Below are 22,403 nucleotides of genomic sequence, written 5' to 3' on the forward strand. Positions count from 1 at the left end.
TAATGAAATCATGTTACAGAAAATTGGCAAAATAAAATCACCCATAATCCTGTCACCTTAATTCAACCTTTATTATCTTTTTAATCTATTTCTTTCTAGTGTGGCTTCCTGTGTTGACTTTTGCATAGCTTTAATCAGAGTGCAATAACATTTTATATCCTGGTTTTTCTTAACTTAACATAAAATAATTTTATATTGCTGTGTATTCTAAATAACCAACATTTTGAATGCACACAAAGTGTGTTCTTGTTAATACGACATAATCACCCTCCAGGATTGAACATTTAGATTCTTTTTTTTTTTTTCCCCATCGTAGACAGTGAGGCTACAAGCATTTTTATAAATGTAACTTCTTTTCACACTTAATTATGTGGATTATCTCCTTATGATTGGTTTTCAGATGTGGATAAAAGAGGATGAACATTTTTATGCTTTTTGAATCATGTTACCAAATTATTTCCAAAAGGATTATAGCAATTTGCACTCGCAATCTACAAGTGTTTTACCATACTTTTTGCCAATGTTAGATATTCTCTTTCTCTGTCTCTTGTCTCTCTCTCTGTCTATATATATATATATTTACTTACGTACTATTTAAAAGTGGTACTTTGTTGTTCTTTTATCTTATATTTCTTTTATTACTGGAGAGTATTATAATTTTTCCATATATTTGCTTACTAGATTTGAGTTATTTGTTTATATCCTTTGGTTATTTATTTCTTTTATGCTTACTGTTCCGTTAGCAGTTTTAGGAGTTACACTCATAAGAATGGTATTAACTCTTTTTGTTTACTGAAAAAAATTTTGTTTGCTTGTCTTATTCTTTAATCAAAATTTTATATTCTATTATAAACTTATCTTTATAATAGAATATACATGATAGAAGAATGAACACATAAAGCTCTCTTTTTAGCATATAATTTCTTTTGAAACTGGATTTATTTTGTGATGGCCCAAATGATACTATGGTATTCCTCACCATATGTATATTTGGTAGCCAAGAATACTTTAGGTAATACAGATACCTGACAATTTTCTAATTTTATAGGAAAAGAGGAGCTAAGGTTGTATCCAAGAGAGTTGATGATTTCAAAGAAAAATTTCAACATAAACTTGGAAGAACTTTAGATCCGTAAGTTCATGATTAACTTAGAATTGAAAATGTTTTTGGATCAAATTTACAAACTACTCTTGTGGTAAATTTTGGTTTGTGTTCTATTAGGTTCTATCAATTAAATAAGAATCATCCTTTTGTGTTAATCAGGGAACTCTTATTAGCCTCTATAGCGCTTGGGGTTCCAGGAAAGTACTGAGTCTCCAAAATGGACAGGGCCTTTGGAGAACAGGGTGGAAGAATTTTGTGTAAAGCTTTATTTCTGAGATCTCAGAAATTTAACTTATTGCATTATATTTTCCTCTCTCTTCCTTGTCCCCGCCCCCCCCATGTATATGTATGTACTTCCATAATTCTGCTTTGAGTATGTTCTGTTTTTTCTTCTTCAGTCTGGACTTTTTCACTGGAAGCCAGTGAAAGCATTCAGCCATTGCTAATGCGAGTGGGAGATTAGGAAAAAGATCTGTTGGAGAACTTCTGTTTGATTCTCATAGTTTGGTTATAGGAGAAAATATAGGCGATAAAAAAAAAAAGGCAAACATATTTTAAATTCCAGGGATGCCATGTGGTGGGAATTTTCACTAAAAGATTTGTTTTCTTTGATAGCATTGCAGAAACAATGAATGTTCCCCCAGACCACATATTTGGGGCTTGTCTCCGTCCTGATGATTATGGTAAATATACAAACTTTCTTCTTAAAAAACAAACAACAAAATCCCCCCCACCCCCCAAATCATGCAGTTAAGTTCACCATCTCCTTCTCTCAAAGCTTCTAATTTTAATGGCTTAAAATATTACATTAACATTAAAGAGAACAATTTGTAGCACAAGAAAGAAACAAAATTTTCATATTATATTTGAAATAGGAACAGTTTAAAGCCCTTGTAATGAATTCCTTACGTGTATTTAAGGCTCAGAATTTTATTTAGAAAATAAATAAGGCCTGTATTAAACAAGCCATAGTGAAGTGAGGCAGCTTTTTAATGAATTCCAATATTGTACTAGGCCCTTGTTACTCAAAATGTGGTTGCAGATGGGCAGTGTTGGTGGCCCCTGCAAGGTTCTTAGAAATGCGGAATCTCAGGCTCCACCCCAGACCTACTGAATCAGAAACTGCAACATTCCCAGATGAACTGTAGGGACATTCAAGTTCCAGAAAGCACTGTACTCTACAACCACATACTTAAGAACCACTCTTCCCACCAGCCAATCAATTAATCAACCGATAAAGTGGCAGAAGAAAATTCCCAGGATTTTTGTCTTTAGTGCTAAGGGATCTAAACAGCAGACTTCCAAAGGGAAAACTCTGCCAAAACTTATCAGGATTGGGCTGTATTTTACTGGTTTTCAAAATACAGTCTGCAGTGTACCTGCATTAAAATCACCCAGAGAATTTATTAAATATGCAGGTTCCTGGGGACCCATGCTCATATATTCTCATGTACACTAAACTTTAAGAACTGCTACTAAAAATGTGTTAAAGTCCACTCACTGACAAATAAAATAAATATTTACTGAGCTTCTGCAACATGGTGTTTCAGAGCACCATGAACCACCACATTAGGAGATTATATTTTGGTTCTGTTTTTCGATCCACTGTTACATGTGTAATGGATGCCTGCCCATCTTAGAGGCTCTTCATACCTCTAGAAGTGGGTAAGGGATGATTTAGGAAATCCATCAGTTAGCCTGAAATACAAGTAGGTAATCATGCTCAGCTGCCTCCTTGAGGGCAGGTTCATGCTGGTTGGCGCCCCATCTTGCTGTCTGTTGGATTCTTGGGGTCTCGCGCACAGTACATTGTTTTCCCCGGTATCTATAGCATGAATCAATGTATCTAACACATAGTTTATCATGTTGACAATTAGGCAACATTGACAAATTTCCTAATAGTTGAGCTACATTACCCTTAAAAGTTGAATGATAAGATAGAGCTATAAAGTGAAAAGGAAGGACACAGACATTAATAGTTTAAAAAATGTGTCAGTATTGGCCTTGGCACCGTACGGCGTTAACTGTGTGAGGGGACTGTCAGCCCTCTCTAGACTTTTCCTGGAGCTCGTGGATGGACACATATTAACCCCAGTGGCCTTTTGTGACTACTGTTGGGGTTAGCTAGCAGCATCTATTCCGTGGAAAGCTTCAGGGTCTGCCTGCTTCCGAGAACATACTGGTTTCTTTACTGGGCCTGGATTGCTCCCTTACCCTTACTTAGGGAAAGAAAGGCAACTGCACAAAGAATGCCTCATCCCTCAGGCCTGGGGTTGTTGGTTATGTTACGATGCTTCCAGGAAGAGTGCTGTGTCCAGCTCCCAGAATGCACCAGGACAGAGGCGATGTGGAGGAGAATCTGGCTCCCAGAATGCACCAGGGCAGAGGCGATGTGGAGGAGAATCCGGCTCCCAGAATGCACCAGGGCAGAGGCAATGTGGAGGAGAATCCGGCTCCCAGAATGCACCAGGGCAGATGCGATGTGGAGGAGAATCATAGGCAGTAGTGCATCATGAGAATTGGTAGCAGGCAGGGTGCAACTGAGGAGCAGGCGTGGCTTTTCTGATGTCCCTGGCGTGGTAGCAAGGTCATGGGTCTCTCTCTTAGGGCCACAGCTTGTACTCCTGATTTCAGCTCTTCAGAGGTGGCTCTTGAGTAGTTGTCAGTGATTTGACATGAGCTTCATAAATATTCTCTCAGGGCCAGGCCAGAAGAGGGTATCAGCGTACCTCTCATCCACTAGGCAGTCATACCTGGTAGGGTTGTGGTGGGAAAACCAGGTAGAGTTGGAGATACAACCTTTCAAATGGTTATTTTTGGATGTTAATGGAGAGTGAAGGCCTCTGAAGATAAAAAAAACTCAACCAAGAGCCATCTTGTGGAAGAGCCGGGGTGGGGGGAGGTCCTTATACAGAGAAGCCCCCCAGAGGGTTGACATCAGGGGAAGAAATGTGGAAGAGGAAAGGAAGCCACACTTATGTGTCAAAAATCACCCCTAATCACTTTGATTTCCTCTCGCAGAGCCTTACTTGGGTTTTGCCTACGTTAGGATGGTCTGATAATAGCTGACCCCGTTTCAGATGATCTTGTTCTGAGGCACTTGGCCAGTTCCTGGAACCAGCGCTGGTTGTGGGCTTTTCACCCATACTTAGGGTCTACCCTTAGAAAGAAGGCTTTTGTCAGAATATGCAGGATTAACTCCTGATTTTATAATAAACTTAGAGGTGCTACGAGTACCTATTAAAAAAGACCCTTGACAGAGCCTAATAATATAGGGCCTTGTACAAAGTAGGTGTGAATATTAGTTGCCTTGAACTGCAACCAATGTTGCAATTTATTTTTTTTCAATTTTTAAAAATTGAAGTATAGTTGATTTACAATGTTGTGTTAATTTCTGCGGTACAGCAAAGTTTTACATACATATACATATACATTAAAAAAATGGATCTCCTTTATGGTTTATCATAGGCTGTTGAATATACTGCCCTGTGCTATATAGTAGGACTTTGTTGTTTATCCATTCTATATATAATAGTTTGCATCTGCTAACCCCAAACTCCCAATCCTTCCCTCCCCCAACCCCTTACCCCCTTGTCAACCACCAGTCTGTTCTCTATGTTTGTGATTCTGTTTCATAGATAGGTTCATTTGTGTCATATTTTAAATTCCACATATAAGTGATATCATGTGGGATTTGTCTTTCTCCTCTGACATACTTCACTTAGTATGATCCTCTGTAGTTGCATCCATCAATGTTGAAATTTAAATTAACCTACCCAGGATATCACAGCCAACTGCCAGCATGACCCTGTCGCAAGAAAGCAGGAAGGGAGGGGTATAGGCCAGGGGAAAAAGAACAGAGGCAGAAGGTTTCTTCTGGTGACATCCACCAAGCCATCACATCTGAAGCAACATGGTCAACTCTGGTCTGATCTGTGTCACCATTAACATCCAAGCAATGGGGTTTAGAGGTAGTGTATTTGTACTTTCTTTGTGTCATAATTCAGGAAAGTTCCTTTAAGTCATGAAAGAAAAGTGGAAGCAAGGGCTGGGGGTGGCAGTGGCAGCAGGTGGATTGGAGGGGTTATTACTCGGGGTTGTGGGTCAGGACTCATTTAATGGACTGTGAATGGAGGTCTCCTGTCCTGGTAATAGTATAGGGGAAGCAGGAGAGAAATGGGGACTTGGTGTGCAGACTGAAGGCAGACCGGGAACTCACATTAGGAAGGAGTAGGGAACTTGTGTCCAGTTTTTACAAGGTTTCCCAGATGTTTGGTCAACCCTGAGGCACACAGAGTGACCCCCACGTGGAATCAGCCCCAGCTTTCAGATCCTCAGCCTTGTAGACAAATGTCTGCTAAGAGGGTGTCAGGCAAGGACTTTGTTGTCTTAGGAAAGGATTTGACAGCTGAGTGGGCTCATGATTCCCCCATAAAATTCATTTTTTCAGATTTTTTTCATTGAGCAAAGAAGTCGCATACAGCAGAAGTATTCATTTTTATCAATTACTTTGCACTTTTTTTTTTATACAAAAGAATTTTCTGTCATGATGCATAATAGTATTGGAGTTAGGTGTTTTCATTCACAGAAGTTGCTAGATCTCTCTCTGTTTTAGTTAGTGTGGGAATAATTGTGACAGACTTTAAATTCAGATAAAAGACTTTTTTTCCCCCTCTTTTCAATAGGAGCTGGTGATCTCATCCACAGAAGACTTCCGGGAGAATATCTCCGAGGCAAGGACAGACAGAGAGCCCTGGTTGCAGCAGTGCGACATCACTTAAAGAAAGTTAACTACCAAAACTTTGACACTTTGTTGTCAGCCTTCAGACACTATGACAAGGCCAGTAGTAAAGTGAAGCTTTTTTGGTCTACGCATGGGCTTACAGGTCCCAGCAGGCTGGTGTAGATCAGGATCAAGTCCGGTCCACCACCTGTTTTTGTAAATCGTTTTACATGCCTATATTTAAAAAAATTGGGGTGCATGTATCTCTTTGAATTAGAGTTTTCTTTGGATATATGCTCAGGAGTGGGATTGCTGGATCATATGCATGCCCATTTGTTTTAAGTATTGTCCACGGCTGCTTTTGCAACTACACATGCAGAGAGACTGAATGGCTTGCAAAACCTATGATACCTACTTTTTAGCCCTTGACAGAAAATGTTTGCTGGAGTAGACCTGCGTTGTCAAAATGTGGTTCTTTCACCATCGTCAGTGTCACTTGGGAACATGCTAGAGATGCACGTCCTAAGGCCCACCCCAGACCTCCTGAATTAGGAACTTGGGGTTGGGGTCTAGCAATTGTGTTTTAACAAGCTTTTCAGTGATTCTGATGCAGGCTGAGGTTTGAGAACCACTGTTGCAGATCATTAAACTAGAGTGTGCTGGGAGCCTGGGAGATGGACAATCTCTGCCTCACTCTGAATGTGTACACACGGTACTGTCAGTCTGGTCCAAGTCAAGCTTAGAACGCTCTCCCCTGGGCACCAGGTGTGGTTTCAGTTTTGAGAGTAAGATCACTCAATCTTCAAGCTCCTCTACATTTTATTCTTTGATCAAGTCAGATCAACCCAGGGCTGCATAATTACCGGACATCATTTTAGGCCATTACAGGATTTACCAAGCTGCACAGCGCCTTAGGCTTGCACTAAGGAACGCTACTACACGTTTGTGAAACGTGGCACATTTTTTATTAGTACGCCCACGCGGCTGTTATTTATTTTTGTCACACGCATCCTCTTTATAAGGAAACCCAGTCTTTCTAAAACACATAACTGTGCTCTGTCTAGGTATCTGGTTTGTTTTTGCTTCATGTACAGCATGACTTTGGACCAATAGGGCATACCTTTTTGACTTGGCTGCCAGGAAGCTTAGAGCCAATACAGAGAAACACATCTAGTTTGTGAAGGTGATCTTATAGCATACATTTTGTGCACTCTTTTTATTTCAGGTTTCGTCTTATTTTCGTCCAACTTTATTTTCTCTTTGCCCTGATTTCCTCACTTTTTTTGGCTCTCATTGTACTTCTTTTTCTAGGCAGCCTCAAACCGTTTTAGAATGAGTCTAACATAAACAAATAAAAGCTCATAAATAAACCCGTGATGAGGTAGTGCATCATAATCTTGATAGGAGAAGAAAAGAAAGAGCAGAATAATTTTAGTTCATCTCAAAAGGAAAAAAAGATAATAGTCTTATCTCCATTCCAATGTTGAGTACAGTTTTAGAAAAGTGACACCTCACAATTTTTATCTTATGAAAAAATCTTGATCACTCATTGGCTCATTCATTTTAAGCCCATGAGTTTTATCTGATTTTAGATTAGGGGCCTGTGTACCTGTGATGTACTGGTGAATAAAAAGTGGGTTAAATACCTCAGTTAGGTTTGTACTAATTATGTCGGGACAAACACCAATCAGTCATCAACGACATTTCTCACAAAGTTGTGTTTAAAGAAAATGTAAGTATTCAACTGTTTCTCTGGTTTTTAGTAGAGACCGATTGCTATTTACAGGTAATTTAAAAATTATTCTTCAGAATTAAATTACTTAAGCAAAAACAAGTTTTTTATATATATATATATATATATATATATATATATATAATTTATTTATTTATTTATTTTGCGGTATGCGGGCCTCTCACTATTGTGGCCTCTCCCGTTGTGGAGCACAGGCTCCGGACGCGCAGGCTCAGCGGCCCTGGCTCACGGGCCCAGCTGCTCCGCGGCACGTGGTATCTTCCCGGACTGGGGCACGAACCCGCGTCCCCTGCATAGGCAGGCGGACTCTCAACCACTGCGCCACCAGGGAAGCCCAACAAGTATATTTTAAACCTTACTCAACTCCAAGTATCTACAAAGATGATATTGGGGAAATTTACATGGTAGTAACGTGAATAAGGAAAACTAGCAGGGTGCATAGTGCTCCTCTTTCTAAAAATTCCTCATGTTAAATGTAATCATAATCAAGGTGATCATCTTAATAGCTGTTGATGATCTCAGTGAACCACCAGGCACATTCCTTATGATAACATTAAATTAAGCAGGAGGAAATTACTGAGAATTATTTAATGCTGATATACCTTTTAAATAGTTAACTTTTTTTTTTTTCTTTTTTTGCGGTACGCGGGCCTCTCACTGTTGTGGCCTCTCCCGTTGCGGAGCACAGGCTCCAGACGCGCAGGCTCAGTGGCCATGGCTCACGGGCCCAGCCGCTCCGCGGCACGTGGTATCTTCCCGGACTGGGGCACGAACCCGCGTCCCCTGCATCGGCAGGCGGACTCTCAACCACTGCGCCACCAGGGAAGCCCGTAAATAGTTAACTTTTAATATGTACAATGTAGTGCTCAGTGCCCTTGAGGAGCTTTTTTTTCCTGAGTGGGTAATAAGATGTGGGTCTTCCTAGTACAGCTGTAGGATTGTTTTTGATGATTAGAATCTTATACTGTTGAATGCCCAGATTTAATTTAATTGAAAAGCAAAACAAAACAGAACAAATAAACTGTGATTTCCTAAATGACTCTTCTTGGCTTAGAGGATTAATTCTGTTATTTGTTGAACACTCACAGCACATCAAACATTATCCCAGATAACGTGCAGGCTTTTAACTCAGGGAACTTAAAATCTAAAGGGTGGGGGAAATAAAGACTCATCATGTCCAAGAATGGTCACAGCAGAGTCTCAAATTTTCAAAATAGGTATATATAATTCCAACTCCTTTTATTCTGCCTATTATCCAGGAAGTAGCTGAGATGGGATGATTCCTTTTGGGGGACAGTTGCATTCATTGACAAAACTGGTTTACTAAGACGTGTGAGCAAGGCCGTTCCAAAGCTCAGTAATACCAGACTGCTGTGGATGGTTGGGGGCAGAAAAGGTTCAGTGAATACCTTGACTAATAGCTCATTGTTGAGTAGCCTTTGTGCTATAAGTCACGCCACTGTCAGACCGAAAGTGGTCCAGAAAGCAAAGCACGTGACTCAGATGACTTGCACGGGCCACACTTTTGTGTCTGCAGCTGGCTCATTGGCCTGAAATAGCGATTCTATAACTTGAAAACGTGTCAACAGAGAGATGTACCATCAATAGCTCTGAGTGGGGACAAAGGTTCGTGTAGTCAGTATGCCAGGAGCATGGGGCAATGCCTTGTGTGTGATGTGTCCTCCCTCACCATGAGACAAGTGGGTCAGCTTGTGGCAGGAGTCACACGTTAGGCATGTGGTGGTAGCCTCTGCCTCGGAAACGTCGACTGCTTTTTTGGCACTTTGTCTCATGGTGCGTGTATTGTTGTGTCTGCTACAAGGATGGATCCAGGCAGCGATGGTGCAACCTGGGTGGTGCAGGCTCAATCCAAAGTTTGATTCCTGTCGTCCACATCGGAGGACGGACCCTTATCCTGGGCATCTATGTGAATTACCTGGATGGTTCACTCAGCAGCGGTGATTTGTTTCCATAGTTTTCTTTTTTCTTTTTTTTATTGGAGTACAGTTGATTTATAATATGTTAGTTTCAGGTGTACAGCACAGTGAGTCAGTTATACATATACATATATCCACACTTTTTGTTTTAGATTCTTTCCCCATGTAGGTCATTACAGAGTATTGAGTAGAGTTCCCTGTGCTATACAGCAGGTTCTTATTAGTTATCTATTTTATATATAGTACTGTGTATATGTCAATCCCAATCTCCCAATTTATCCTTCCCCCCCCCATTCCCTGGTAACCATAAGTTTGTTTTCTACATTCGTGATGCTATTTCTGTTTTCTAAATAAGTTCATTTGTACCCCCTTCTTTTTTAGATCCACATATAAGCGATATCATATGATATTTGTCTTTCTGTGTCTGATTTATGTCACTCAGTATGACAATCTCTAGGTCCATCCATGTTGCTGCAAATGGCATTATTTTTTTCGTTTTTATTCCATTGTATATATGTACCACATTTTCTTTATCCATTCCTCTGTTGATCCATAGTTTTCTGTCTCAAAAAGAGGTGTCTTTAATCTTCCAATCTGTAGTGGTCTTTTTAAAAATTTTTTAAATTTAAAAATTTTTAATTTTCTACATTTTTGGCCATGCCGGGCGGCATGTGGGGTCTTAGTTCCCCAACCAGGGATCGAACCCATCCCCCTGCATTGGAAGTATGGAGTCCTAACCACTGGACTACCAGGGAAGTCCCCAGTCTGTAGTTTTCCAAGTGGCAACCAAGCACGCAGGCCATTGGCAACAGTCCAAGAGTTAGTAAAAATATAACAGATTCATCAATGGTAGTATTGGCCGGAGCTGTGAGAATAACCTTGAGTTCTGCCCACTGAGTAGAGTGACTATGCCCTTTTTTGGTCCTTAGCTCTTACTGAGGTTGAAAGCCACAGCAGACCAGTGAAGACCACTGGGTTTCAGGTTAGTGAACCAGGCCCAGTGGCTCTACGTGGTGAAATCATTATTCATAGAGACTTGCAGCTCGAAGGGGTCATGAGGGTTGAGGGGCCCCAAAGGTACTAGCATTCTCTCCACGTGGCTTCTCTTGATCATAAGTGCCTGAACATTCATAAGACAGGTATGGAAAGCATCAATATCAATTGACACATCCAGCAGTGGAAGCCACAGAAATAATAGATTGTTAACTTTCCTTCTCCACTTTGAACAAACCCTGCCCAAACGCCACCAGCTGATTCCTGACGTCTCTTCTTGCTGCACACTCAGTAGGGTGACGACTTTGGCACCCATAGCCAATGAAGCCGTAGTGGTTTCAGTCTCCACCCCCCTGAAGTTCCACAACATACTGGGACAGATACTTGTGGCCTGTGATCCCCCTTGGGGACAAGGAGATCTTGTCCCATACCTAGTCCTGCTTAGAACAGTTGAGGTTGGGGTATGGGGGGAGGGAAACGTCAAGGCTGCAGAGGCAGGAGTGGCTCCGTACCCAGTGAATAAGAAGCATTTTCTTTCATTACCGCCACCATCTTTTTCAGATTTGGGGACCCTCGATTCAACAGCCCACCACCCCACCTTTGCTTTTCAGTTAGGGGTGTGGGGCTCGTAGTTTTGGTTGACTTGGGCTGGCAGCAGAGACTTTCATAAAGCAGGCTACTTTTTTTTTTTTTTTTTTGCGGTATGCGGGCCTCTCGCTGTTTTGGCCTCTCCGGTTGAGGAGCACAGGCTCCGGACGCGCAGGCTCAGCGGCCATGGCTCACGGGCCCAGCCGCTCCGCAGCATGTGGGATCCTCCCGGACCGGGGCACAAAGCCGTGTCCCCTGCATCGGCAGGCGGACTCCCAACCACTGCGCCACCAGGGAAGCCCCATATAATATATTTTAAATTCTCATTCTTTTTCAACATGAGGGTTAGGAACATTCTCCAGGCCTATGGGTCTGGCTGCAGGAATTTATCTAGAATTCACTGGGTCAGTTTCTTGTTCTCAAGGGGATTGCCTTCACCAGCGTTGTGAATCCAACCCTGGGCCTAGGAGCTGATTGTTGTTGAGTCATTTATGTTTTCCCTTGGGAGTTTAACTATCTCGGGGAAATCTCTCTGAGAGGGCCAAAGCTCCCTTATAGCAGCTGGCACCCACTTGGAAAACACTGGGACCTTTCCCTGTCATCTCGGATGGATCTAAGTTTGGCTTGACGGGCCGCAGTAGGGCTGAGTGGTAAGACGCCCAGCTCTGGCCATTCTTCCTTAACAAGCATTATGTGCTCCGGCCCGTCACCCTGCAAGTGAATCAGCCGGGTTCTGCCCAGAGTCTTTCTAAATTTCCCTCCTTTCACGCTCAGCGTAGGTGCTTCTGTCTTTAACTGTTGTCTGAAAGGGGTGGAAACTTCCCCTCCTCCCGCTTCCAGGATGAATCTGAGTGAATCCTGTTGTCCACGCGGAGCGTTAATATCCAGGGGCAGCTGCCTTTGAATCCACTCTCTGTGCTTGGCCTGCAGCCACTTCCCTAATTTCTTCTTTTCACCAGGCAATGTAGTGTAGGACAATCACTGCCCAGTTGACTTTTCAATTTTTTCCCACACCGCGCGGCATGTGGGATCTTAGTTCCCTGACCAGGGATTGAACCCAGGCCCTCATGAGTGAAAGTGTGGAGTCCTAACCACTGGACCACCAGGGAAGTCCCTGACTGCCTAGTTGGAACACCAACTTTGAAAGCATTGAAAATTGCAGAAAGCTGTCAAAAGTACACAACATTGGTCAAATGAAATGTCAAGCATGAATCATGCTTAGGCCTTCTCAACCCGAGTGTAAACAACATGATTTAATGAGAAAGATATTGGGCTTCCCTGGTGGCGTAGTGGTTGAGAGTCCGCCTGCCGATGTAGGGGACACGGCTTTGTGCCCCGGTCCGGGAGGATCCCACATGCCGCGGAGCGGCTGGGCCCGTGAGCCATGGCCACTGAGCCTGTGCGTCCGGAGCCTGTGCTCCGCGACGGGAGAGGCCAAAACAGCGAGAGGCCCGCATACCGCAAAAAAAATAAATAAATAAAATAAAAATAAAATAATGAGAAAGATATTAAAATGCACAAAGGCTGTGAGCCACACTCCACTCCAACCAGGGTTGAAATTACCGGGCACATATCAGATGGACACGATGGGGACCAATCTCGCTTAGTATCTGACTCTCCTTATGTGAAAAATAGGACCGATTCTTTGAATTTATGTGATAGAGCTCTTTCTTTTTTTCTTAAAGGAAATAACAGATGTTGCCCACTCTGCTCGTGAAGACAAAGCTCACGTCATCTTTTTTTGCTTCATGTCTAACAGAAGGGAGATGGGGCCATAGATAAAGCTGAGCTTCGGGAAGCGTGTGACCAGGCCAGTTTGCACATAGATGAGAAGCTCCTGGACCAGCTGTTTGAATACTGTGATGTGGATAACGATGGGCTGATTAACTACCTTGAATTTGCAAATTTTCTTAACTGGAAAGATAAAACCCCCCTTAAGGAGTATGAAGAGAGGGTCATTATTAAAGGTATTTAATTTCTGAAGGCTTGCTAAATTCTTAAATGGACTTTAGTATTTTCTTTTTCTTAGGAGTTTGACTCTTGTCAACTTTAATATTATATATTTAAAGATATGCACATATACATATATTTGTTTTTATTTTTATGCATAGAATATCTGTGGAAGGTTAGGAAAGAATTTGATAACATTTATTATTTCCGGGGAGGGGACACTGGTTGCTGAGGGTCAAAGCGGCAGCAAGACTCACTTTTCAGTCTATGTTTTTGTATCTTTTAAGTTTGGAACCGTGTATTACTCATTCAAAAGAAAACAGTTACAAGCAAAACAATTTACACAGAAGCCCAAAATATGAAAGAGAGTTCCTCAGAAAGCTGTTTGAAAACCATTTTCTCAGAGAAATTAGCTCCCCTCCCCCAGGAAAAGTCAATTGTAAAATAGAATTTGATCTGTTCAATTTTTTAAGAAAAGGAAAAACATAATCTTTACTTTTATTCAAATATCTTCATGTTTACACATTATCTTCCTGCATCACTAACCATATATAGATATACATATATACATATGTGTGTGTGCATATGGAAATTTTTTTTATAAGCTTGTTCTTTGTTTTTAAAATTAATTAATTAATTTTATTTTTGGCTGTGTTGGGTCTTTGTTGCTGCATGTGGGCTTTCTCTAGTTGCAGTGAGCAAGGGCTACTCTTCGTAGCAGTGCACAGGCTTCTTATTGCGGTGGCTTCTCTTGTTGTGGAGCACAGACTCTAGGCGCACAGGCTTCAGTAGTTGTGGCACGCAGGCTCAGTAGTTGTGGCTCGCGGGCTCTAGAGTGCAGGCTCAGTAGTTGTGGCGCACGGGCTTAGTTGCTCTGCGGCATGTGGGATCTTCCCAGACCAGGGCTCGAACCTGTGTCCCCTGCATTGGCAGGCGTATTCTTAACCACTGTGCCACCAGGGAAGTCCATGTATGGAAATATTTTAAAATAGCTAAAATCACAGTGACTGTACCATTTTTATTTGGCTAAAAAAAAAAAACTTAGCTCTCAAATTTCTATGGAATGAAGAGATACTTTTATGGTTTCTGTAAACTTCATTTTCAGTTCCCTTAAGCTGAGGTATTATGAATTACTAAGCCATTTCCTCACTTTTTAAAACTTAGGTTATTTCCAGATATTTTCTTTTTTTTTTTTTTTTTTTTTTTTTTTTTGCTGTACGCGGGCCTCTCACTATTGTGGCCTCTCCCATTGCGGAGCACAGGCTCTGGACGCGCAGGCTCAGCGGCCATGGCTCAGCGGCCATGGCTCACGGGCCCAGCCGCTCCGCGGCATGTGGGATCTTCCCGGACCGGGGCATGAACCCGTGTCCCCTGCATCGGCAGGCGGACTCTCAACCACTGCGCCACCAGGGAAGCCCATATTTCCAGATATTTTAAAAGTAATATGGGTGACGCTATAATGATTATCATCTCTCAGAAAGCTTTCTGTTTCTATTTCATTTCTTATGAATGTTATTTTTGTCCCAGAAGTAACTCTCTCTTTCATTTTGCTTTTTTAAATGATTGTACCAATTTGCAATTTTATCAGTCACGTTGGTGAGAAGGTTTTACTCCAATCTTGCTACCATTGAGTGTTATTTCAAACATTCTTGTGATTTAGTTGTTATATAATGATACCTCATTTGCTTTAATTTTCAAGTCTTGATTCTTACAGACGATTAACTTTTGAAAGATTGTCTACATGCTTATCTCCTCTTGGAATATCTCTCCTCTAAAACGTGAAGATACTCCTGTTTTCACTTTTATTCCTGCAAAGCCAGTACCACATTTGGGGCTTTATTGACCACGGGAGCCCTTACCAGTTTCTGGGATGGCTTTTCTCTGCTGTCCACTAGGAAAGCAGGAGGATCTTCTCTACCTAATGAAGCTTTTTATAGAAAACAACTCTACCCTAGTTCTCTCAGAAATAAATAGAGGGTGACAGAGTATTTTCCTTCTTGGAACAACTCATGAAGCAGTGGGGGAAACAAAAGCCTGCTTTCAAACCAGGTGGTTCTTCTAATTGTTCCTGGTTGGGGGGTCCTGACTTGAGCGCCATTTTCAACGGAGTTCTTGAGGTTTTCCTCTTCTTCTAAGACAGTGGCTGGTGGGTCAGTCAGAAGGGACTCGGGAATGTATTGCCAGGAATTTTCTTATATCAAGTTCCATCTTACTGTTGACGGCTGGAGAAAAGGGGGTGCTTCATTTAAGGCAGGGGTTTTCAAGCAGTTTTCTGAGAAACTATTTTTCGTACTTGGTCCAGATTTCTGCCTTTTGCGCCCACTCACTCGGGGGTGCAGGGACTGGGTCCAGAGGGTCTGGAACACTGGGCCCGACGCTTTCACTGCAGCGATTGGCAGGGGCTGAGTCGGGGGGTGCAGACTTTAGATGGGTCTGTCTTTTCTGGTTTGCCACCCCGATCGGGCACTGGGGCACTCTTCGCCGGTGTAACCGGTGCGGGGCCTTCCCCAGCACCTTGAGTTCCTCCAGCGCTCGAGAGACCACAGCGCAGCCTAGTGCTAGCTGTGTACTTAGCAGCTCCATGAAAAAGCTGTGTCAGGAATTTCCTCCTCAACTTCAGAACTGACTCAGCAAAGCAAATCTGCAAAAGAGAACAGAATCTTACAGGGTTTTCTCTTATACACTGATTGGAAGGGAGTTATTTATAGAATCGGTTCCTGCGCTCACAGCGAGCTCTCGTCGCCTCTCCAAATGTCACAGTGCATGGGGGCTCCCTCCCTACCGCGATCAGGTATGTGTGGAATTTACAGCTCCAAATATTTCTTCTCCTGTCCCTCCCCAGGGCATAGTCTTAGGAACAACTCTGGTAATCCTGTAGTTCAAGTCAAATATGAAAATAGGCTCTAATTTTAAAAAAGAGGAAAGAAAAAAAAAGTTCTCCGTTTTCATTTGGTGTTTCAGATTTAAAAGCTTTATTCTAGCATAAAATGAGTGCAGTGGTGAGCAGAAACATTAGACCTTGTTCAGATTTCCTGGTGTATGACCTGGGACTGAACTTGTGCTTCCACAGTGGCTACTGGTGTCAGTGGAGGGTCTACACAAGCTCAGCCTCTGTTTCCACCAGCAAGAAGAGACTAAATGGGAAAACTCATCTTGTTACAGGGTGAGCACCAGGTAGTAACTTTGTCCTGTACTTTTTTTTCCCCCTTTCCGTCTTTGCTTGAAGGTGGAAAACCAGATTGTGCAAACCCTGCTGAGGCTAATGTAGAAGAATCTGAACCAGCTCTCCTGATAAAGCCTGAAGATGTTGTCTTGAAAGAGCCAGGGAGCTCAGAAAAGACTCTGCGGACACTTCTGAGGCCAAGCGATGAAGTTTCTAATCACTACAAGACCACTTCTTCCGAGATCAGTGCAGTCGTAGGCGCTGTTCCTTCTACTTGTGAGTATGTCACATTATTTGCTGAGTGTTAAAAGGATCAACAAACACAGAAGGGGAGTGTCCTTTGTCTGTCCTTGCATTGTCCCCCAGCCTCTATTAGACTCTAACTTTCTCAAAGCCCAGGACCTTTCATTCAGTTCTGTATTCTAAGCAACCAGGAAGGCTCGATAAATGTAGGCTGAATTGAACTAGTGTTCATGGTGACCCAAGTAAAATGACTCTCTCTGTATCAATGAAACTGAAACCATCATAGCTCAGAACCCGGAAGGTTAGACCTCGTGGTAATTCAGACTTCACCAAGTGCTAGGAGACTTTTGAACCACGTGATTCTTAGCTACAAACAGATTTGCCTTCAAATATTTGATGAGCTCTTACAGAACGGTTCCTTACATCTTTATTCCCCGTCTGTTAGTCTGCTAGGGCTATCATAACAAATACCACAAACTGAATGGCTAAACAGCAGAAATTGATCATCTCGTGATGGCTGCAAGTCCGAGGTCAAGGTGTTGGCAGGGTGGCGTCCTTCTGAGTGCCGTGAGGGAAAATCTGCTCCAGGTCCTATCCTGGATTCTGGGGGTTTGCCGGCAGTCTTTGGTGCTACTCAGCTTCTGCTGCACCAGCCTGATCTCTGCCTTCGTCTTCATCTGATGTTCTCCCGTGTGAGCATCTGTGTCCCAATGTCCCCTTTTTATAAGGACTCCAGTCATATTGGACCAAGGGTCCACCCTTCTCCCGTATAACCTCATCTTAATTAATTATTCCTGCAATGACCCTCTTTCCAAATAAGGTCACCTCCTGAGGTACTAAGGGTTAGGACTTTAACATAAAAGTCTGGGGAGGGTACAGTTCAACCCATAACTGCCCAGATCTCAATATCAAGCATGATGAATTTAGACGACTCTTTTATATTGGTCAAGATCCTTTTTTTGGACTAAGGCCATGATTAAGGATTTACATGTTTTTCTCAACTGGATTTCATAGACATGCTTTACATTCCGTTGTGATGAGCGCTTGCTACTTGCTTTGGAATAGTGTTGCCCAATAGAAATACAATTGGTGTTGTATGTATTTTTTTTTGTTTTAATTTATTATTTATTTTTGGCTGCGTTGGGGCTTCCTTGCTGCGTGCAGCCCTTCTCTAGTTGCGGCGAGCGGGGGCTACTCTTCGTTGGGGTGTGCGGGCTTCTCATTGCGGTGGCTTCTCTTGTTGCGGAGCACGGGCTCTAGGCGTGTGGGCTTCAGAAGTTGTGCCTCGCGGGCTCTAGAGCGCAGGCTCAGTAGTTGTGGCGCACGGGCTTAGTTGCTCCGCGGCATGCGGAATCTTCCCAGACCAGGGCTCGAACCTGTGTCCTCTGCATTGGCAGGTGGATTCTTAACCGCTCCGCCACCAGGGAAGTCCTGGTGTCATCTGTATTTAAAAAATTTTAGTAGCCACATTAAGAAGAAGAAACAGGTGAAATTAACTTTAATAGTACATTGGGAATTCCCTGGCAGTCCAGTGGTTAGGGCTTGGTGCTTTCACTGCCGAGGCCCAGGTTCAATCCCTGGTCAGGGAACTAAGTTCCTGAATGCTGCGTGGCACAGACAAAATAAAAAAACAATTTTTTTAATAGTATATATATATATTTTATATACAATATGTATCTCCAAAGTATTATCATCTCAACAAGGAATCAATATAAAATGATTAATTAAATGTCTCACATTCTTGTTTTGGGTACTACATCTTTGAAATTGTGTATTTTACACTCAGCACAGCTCAGTTTGGACCAGCCACATTTCCAGTGCTCAGTAGGCACATGGTTGGTGGCGGCTGTATTTAGAATGTCTGTTTTCCTCCCCCCTCCATGTCCTAGGTTATCCCACCTACGGTGTTCCAACCATTCGGTCCGATATTCCCGCCCCCCGAATTCGCCGTATCAGTGACAGAACCAATTATGGTGAAGAGGGAAATGCCTATTCATTGCTGTATCCTACCATCTTTGGCCAGAAAGGATTGTTTGAAAGAGACTTCTTCAAGACCAGATCCAAAAAAGAGGTACAACATGTGATTTCAAAAGGGTTGAAAGAAAGGCCAACGACACACAATGGTGGAAATGTTTATTTGCTTGAGCGTTTATATTACAAAAGTCATCAGGAGCACCCCGTTCCCCCCCCCATTAGGATTCTTGAGGATAATGTTCAATTTGGTTGTGATATTTGGTACAATTCTTGAAGTAGAATTTACTCTAATAAGAAGCATTACACTCACGTCATATATTCACTGTGACCTATGTATAAAAAGAAAACTGTTTTCCTAAGATATTCAACACTATTCTTCGTTGAGTAAAAGCAAAGTGGCTCAATCCCTTCCTTGTGTAAGTACCCTTGTGGTCGTGGGTCTCCAAAACCAAAGAGTAAGTGTGAGGAGGGCCACTCTGCCATCCTTATGAGCTGCTATCTCAGACTATCTACAACAAGCACTGATTTAAAATGTTCTGTCCTGTTGCCACGTGTCAGCCCATTGTATCTTGTTTTTTCGCTTGGTAAACGTGGTCTTCATGGCCCAGGTGATTTTCTTCCTAGGTTTGTTATAAAGCAGGTGCAACCGGCTAGGCCAGAATAGCCATTGGGTTTCTGAGGGCCGAGGAGTAACGGCAAGTCTTGGTCAGAGCAGCCAGCCTGTCTAGATCTGTCATTGTGGAAAGCAGGCTGTGATCAAGGGAGCAATTGCTTCTTTGAGCTTTCAAATCCAGAGCTAGAAATGATGTGAACAGACGTGTGATGCTTTCTGGGACTTCACATGCAGGGTTGATGGCTTGCAAACTTGCAAACTTAGTAACAGATTCATTCCAATGATTCATTCCCACTGAGGTGGGGGGAGAGGAGGGGAGAAACTCAGAGGAAGATGCCTCCTGGCTGGTCCCAAAGAAGGAACCCAGGATCCACCACAGAAGGTTAGAGAAGAGACATTCGCAGACTGTGTGTTCTCTTCCCTCAGTCACTCTAAAGGGCCTATGAAATAGGGCTTCAGGGCCACCAAAAGAAAGAAAAATCTCCTGCTTGTTTCCTGATGCCTAAAATTCTTTTAACTAGGAAGTCATCCTTTATCTCACAATTCTAGGTAGGAAGTAAGAACCCAGAGGCCTGCACATATACTATTCCAACTAAATGACATTCTAGAAAAGGCAAAACAATGGAGAAAGTAGAAAGACCGATGGTTGCCAGAGGGTTGGAGAGAAAAAGGGACGGATGAATAGGTGTAGCACAGAGGATCTTTAGGGCCGTGAAACTATTTTGTATGATACCATAATGGTGGATACGTGTTATTATACATTTGTCAAAACCCATAGATTATGCAACACAGAGAGTGAACCCTCATGTGAACGATGGACTTTGGTTAACAATAATGTATCAATATTGGCTCATCAACTGTCACAAATATACCGCACTAATGCAAGATGTTACTAACAGGGGAAAAGAGGGGGCAAGTGATAGAGCATACGGGAACTCTAGATAATTTCTGCTCGATTTTTCTAGAAACCTAAAAATGCTCTAAAAAATAAAGTCTATTAAAAAAAAAAAAAAGAACCCAGAGACCTGGTTGGAGTAATAACGTCACCTTGAGAATAGATGGGTTTCCGTAAAAGTGTTAGCTAATCAATACACGAGGATGGAAAGCTGAAGGAGGGTAGGAATGTCTCCCGAAGAGTTGGGAAGGAAGCAGGGGAGAAGGGCTGGGATGCCCAAGAACACACCTCAGGGCTTTGCTCTGAAGGGACATATTTTTTTTTGGCTGCGCCACATGGCATGCGGGATCTTAGTTCCCTGACCAGGGATCGAACCCTAACCCCCTACAGTGGAAGCGTGGAGTCTTAACCACTGGACCGCCAGGGAGGTCCCCGCAGGGACTTTCTTTACCTGTCACCGGGTGGAGGAAAATAGCAACTATGCGCGGGTGCTTTGAGGCGCTTCTGCTGTGTAAGTGCTGCCGCTGACAGCACTGCTCTCCTGAATTTCAAGTGTATTTGATTATATTGTTAATTTCCCACAAGGCGCATCATACCTAGGGGACCTTTTAATTGTTAAGATTTAGCTTAATAGAGGTATTCTGCAGGTCTTCTATTTCTTTGGCTTTCCTATTCACGGTCTAACCTTTCTTTCCATTTCCCTCTTTGCTTCCCTCCTGTATGCTTCATAGTAAATGTTTTCCCTCTTTTAAATTTAGTTTCATTTTTTTTTTCAAATCTTTTCTTCCCTCTACTCATTCTAATATTTCTTCTCACTACTGGTTCTTATCTTTCCTTTCTTATATTTTCCCTGGGACATATAAAGCATGTTTCCCCCCTCCCTTTATCTCTTTTACTAATTATCACTGCAGAGAGATGATTAATAACCAAAGTTTGCTGGTTTTCAATATGCTCAGATTTTAGTCTGCTCACTCGCTCGCGCGTGCACTATCTCCCCGACATTTGCACACCCCCAGCTATAATTAAAGTTTACAACAGGCCAGTTAGAGACACTCCATAAATGTTCTTTATCTTTTGGCCATGTGGCTCGTGGGATCTTAGTTGCCTGACCAGGGATCGAACGTGTGCCCCCTGCAGTGGAAGCGCACTGGACCGCCAGGGAAGTCCCATAAATATTCTTATTTTAAAGAAGAGAAACTAATACGCAAGGGGTCTAGATAACATACATAAGAGGTGACTGGGACGGAAATCAAATCCAGCAAGTCTTCTATCTTTAACTCTTTTACCCTTTCTGCTTGAATTTGGCCACCTCCCTTTAAAATAAACAGAAACACTTGGAGTTGAAAGTAATTTTATATATTGGCTAGTAGAGTTGAACACGCTCATATTCACTCATATTAGCAAAATGATTCCTGAGCTGAAAGTCCTGGAATTTTAATATTGGCTTATTATACGTAATAAGCCCTCCTCCCCTACCACACACACACATCCTCACATCTTTTTTGGGGATAAATGTCCATAGTCTTAGATATTATAAAGATATTTTTAAAAATACAAACTGAAAAACACATAAATATTAGCCTGACTTTGAAAGTTTTTTTTTTCCCCTAGATTGCAGAGATATTATGTAACATTGGTGTCAAGCTTTCCGAGGATGAATTTGAAAATGTATGGAATCTTGCATCAAAAAAACATCACGGAGGACAAGTTTGTGTTGAGACTATCAGAACTGTTCTGAGTGAGTTACAGTACGCAGACTGGACCAAGTGCAAAGCAGCCATGTGATCTTTGTGGCGTTCATTCATTTACACCAAAGAATTGTTAAATCCGTGTTCATCTAAAATGTTCAGTCCATTCTGGTTTTAGATATTATAATTCAGCAATCACTGTGGTAGGGCTTATATGCCTGGATGCGTTGCTAATAAATTAGATCTTGGACTTTAAACTTTATTTTCTTGTTTCCTATAAAGCACCAAAGAATTTGCCGAGCACTTGGAGTTAACCTTTAAGCTCACCAAAGGCATGGCCCAGAATGATGCTGGAAGTTTGTCATGTTTAGTATGCTTAAGAATGCTATGCATTTGAGTGGGTGGCCTGATATTCAAAGTCTGGTTTGTGATACCAGGGTCACAAAATTTTGACTTCAACATTTTGTTATTTTTCTCTTTAGGTGTCACTGTGACACAACTGAAGCTTAATGGGCTTTTAAGTCTCTGTCAGCATCTGAGGAAAACAGACTTAATTACAAGGAGCAGAATTTTGGGAATAAAAACTTGAGTTCCAACAACTACACGATGTCTGGTGGCTTTTCACATCCTTTTATGGCCAGAAAAGCATATTGTCCTTGGAGTATCTGTAGAGGACACAGCTGACCACACTGTTAGATGTAGCTTTAGAGAGTTATTGTTGCAGATTGTGCTGAATCATTCCCTCCCTCCTGCCTCGGCTCTTTCTTTTGTTTTGTTT

At 42.3% G+C, this 22,403-nt stretch overlaps 1 protein-coding gene across 1 annotated transcript in view; it reads left to right on the forward strand.

Moving 5' to 3' along the window:
* Positions 1 to 22,146, forward strand: part of EFHB (EF-hand domain family member B) — a 50,048-nt gene extending 27,902 nt beyond the window's left edge. The window contains 7 exon segments of the mRNA XM_019934139.3: positions 1,049 to 1,132; positions 1,721 to 1,788; positions 5,791 to 5,945; positions 12,859 to 13,066; positions 16,276 to 16,488; positions 18,345 to 18,526; positions 21,549 to 22,146. Coding sequence (XP_019789698.3) covers positions 1,049 to 1,132; positions 1,721 to 1,788; positions 5,791 to 5,945; positions 12,859 to 13,066; positions 16,276 to 16,488; positions 18,345 to 18,526; positions 21,549 to 21,722 — 1,084 coding nt within the window. The 3' untranslated portion in view covers positions 21,723 to 22,146.
* Positions 22,147 to 22,403: the final 257 nt, after the last annotated feature.

Source organism: Tursiops truncatus, chromosome 4, assembly GCF_011762595.2.
Source record: "Tursiops truncatus isolate mTurTru1 chromosome 4, mTurTru1.mat.Y, whole genome shotgun sequence".
NCBI classification, from domain to species: Eukaryota; Metazoa; Chordata; class Mammalia; order Artiodactyla; family Delphinidae; genus Tursiops; species Tursiops truncatus.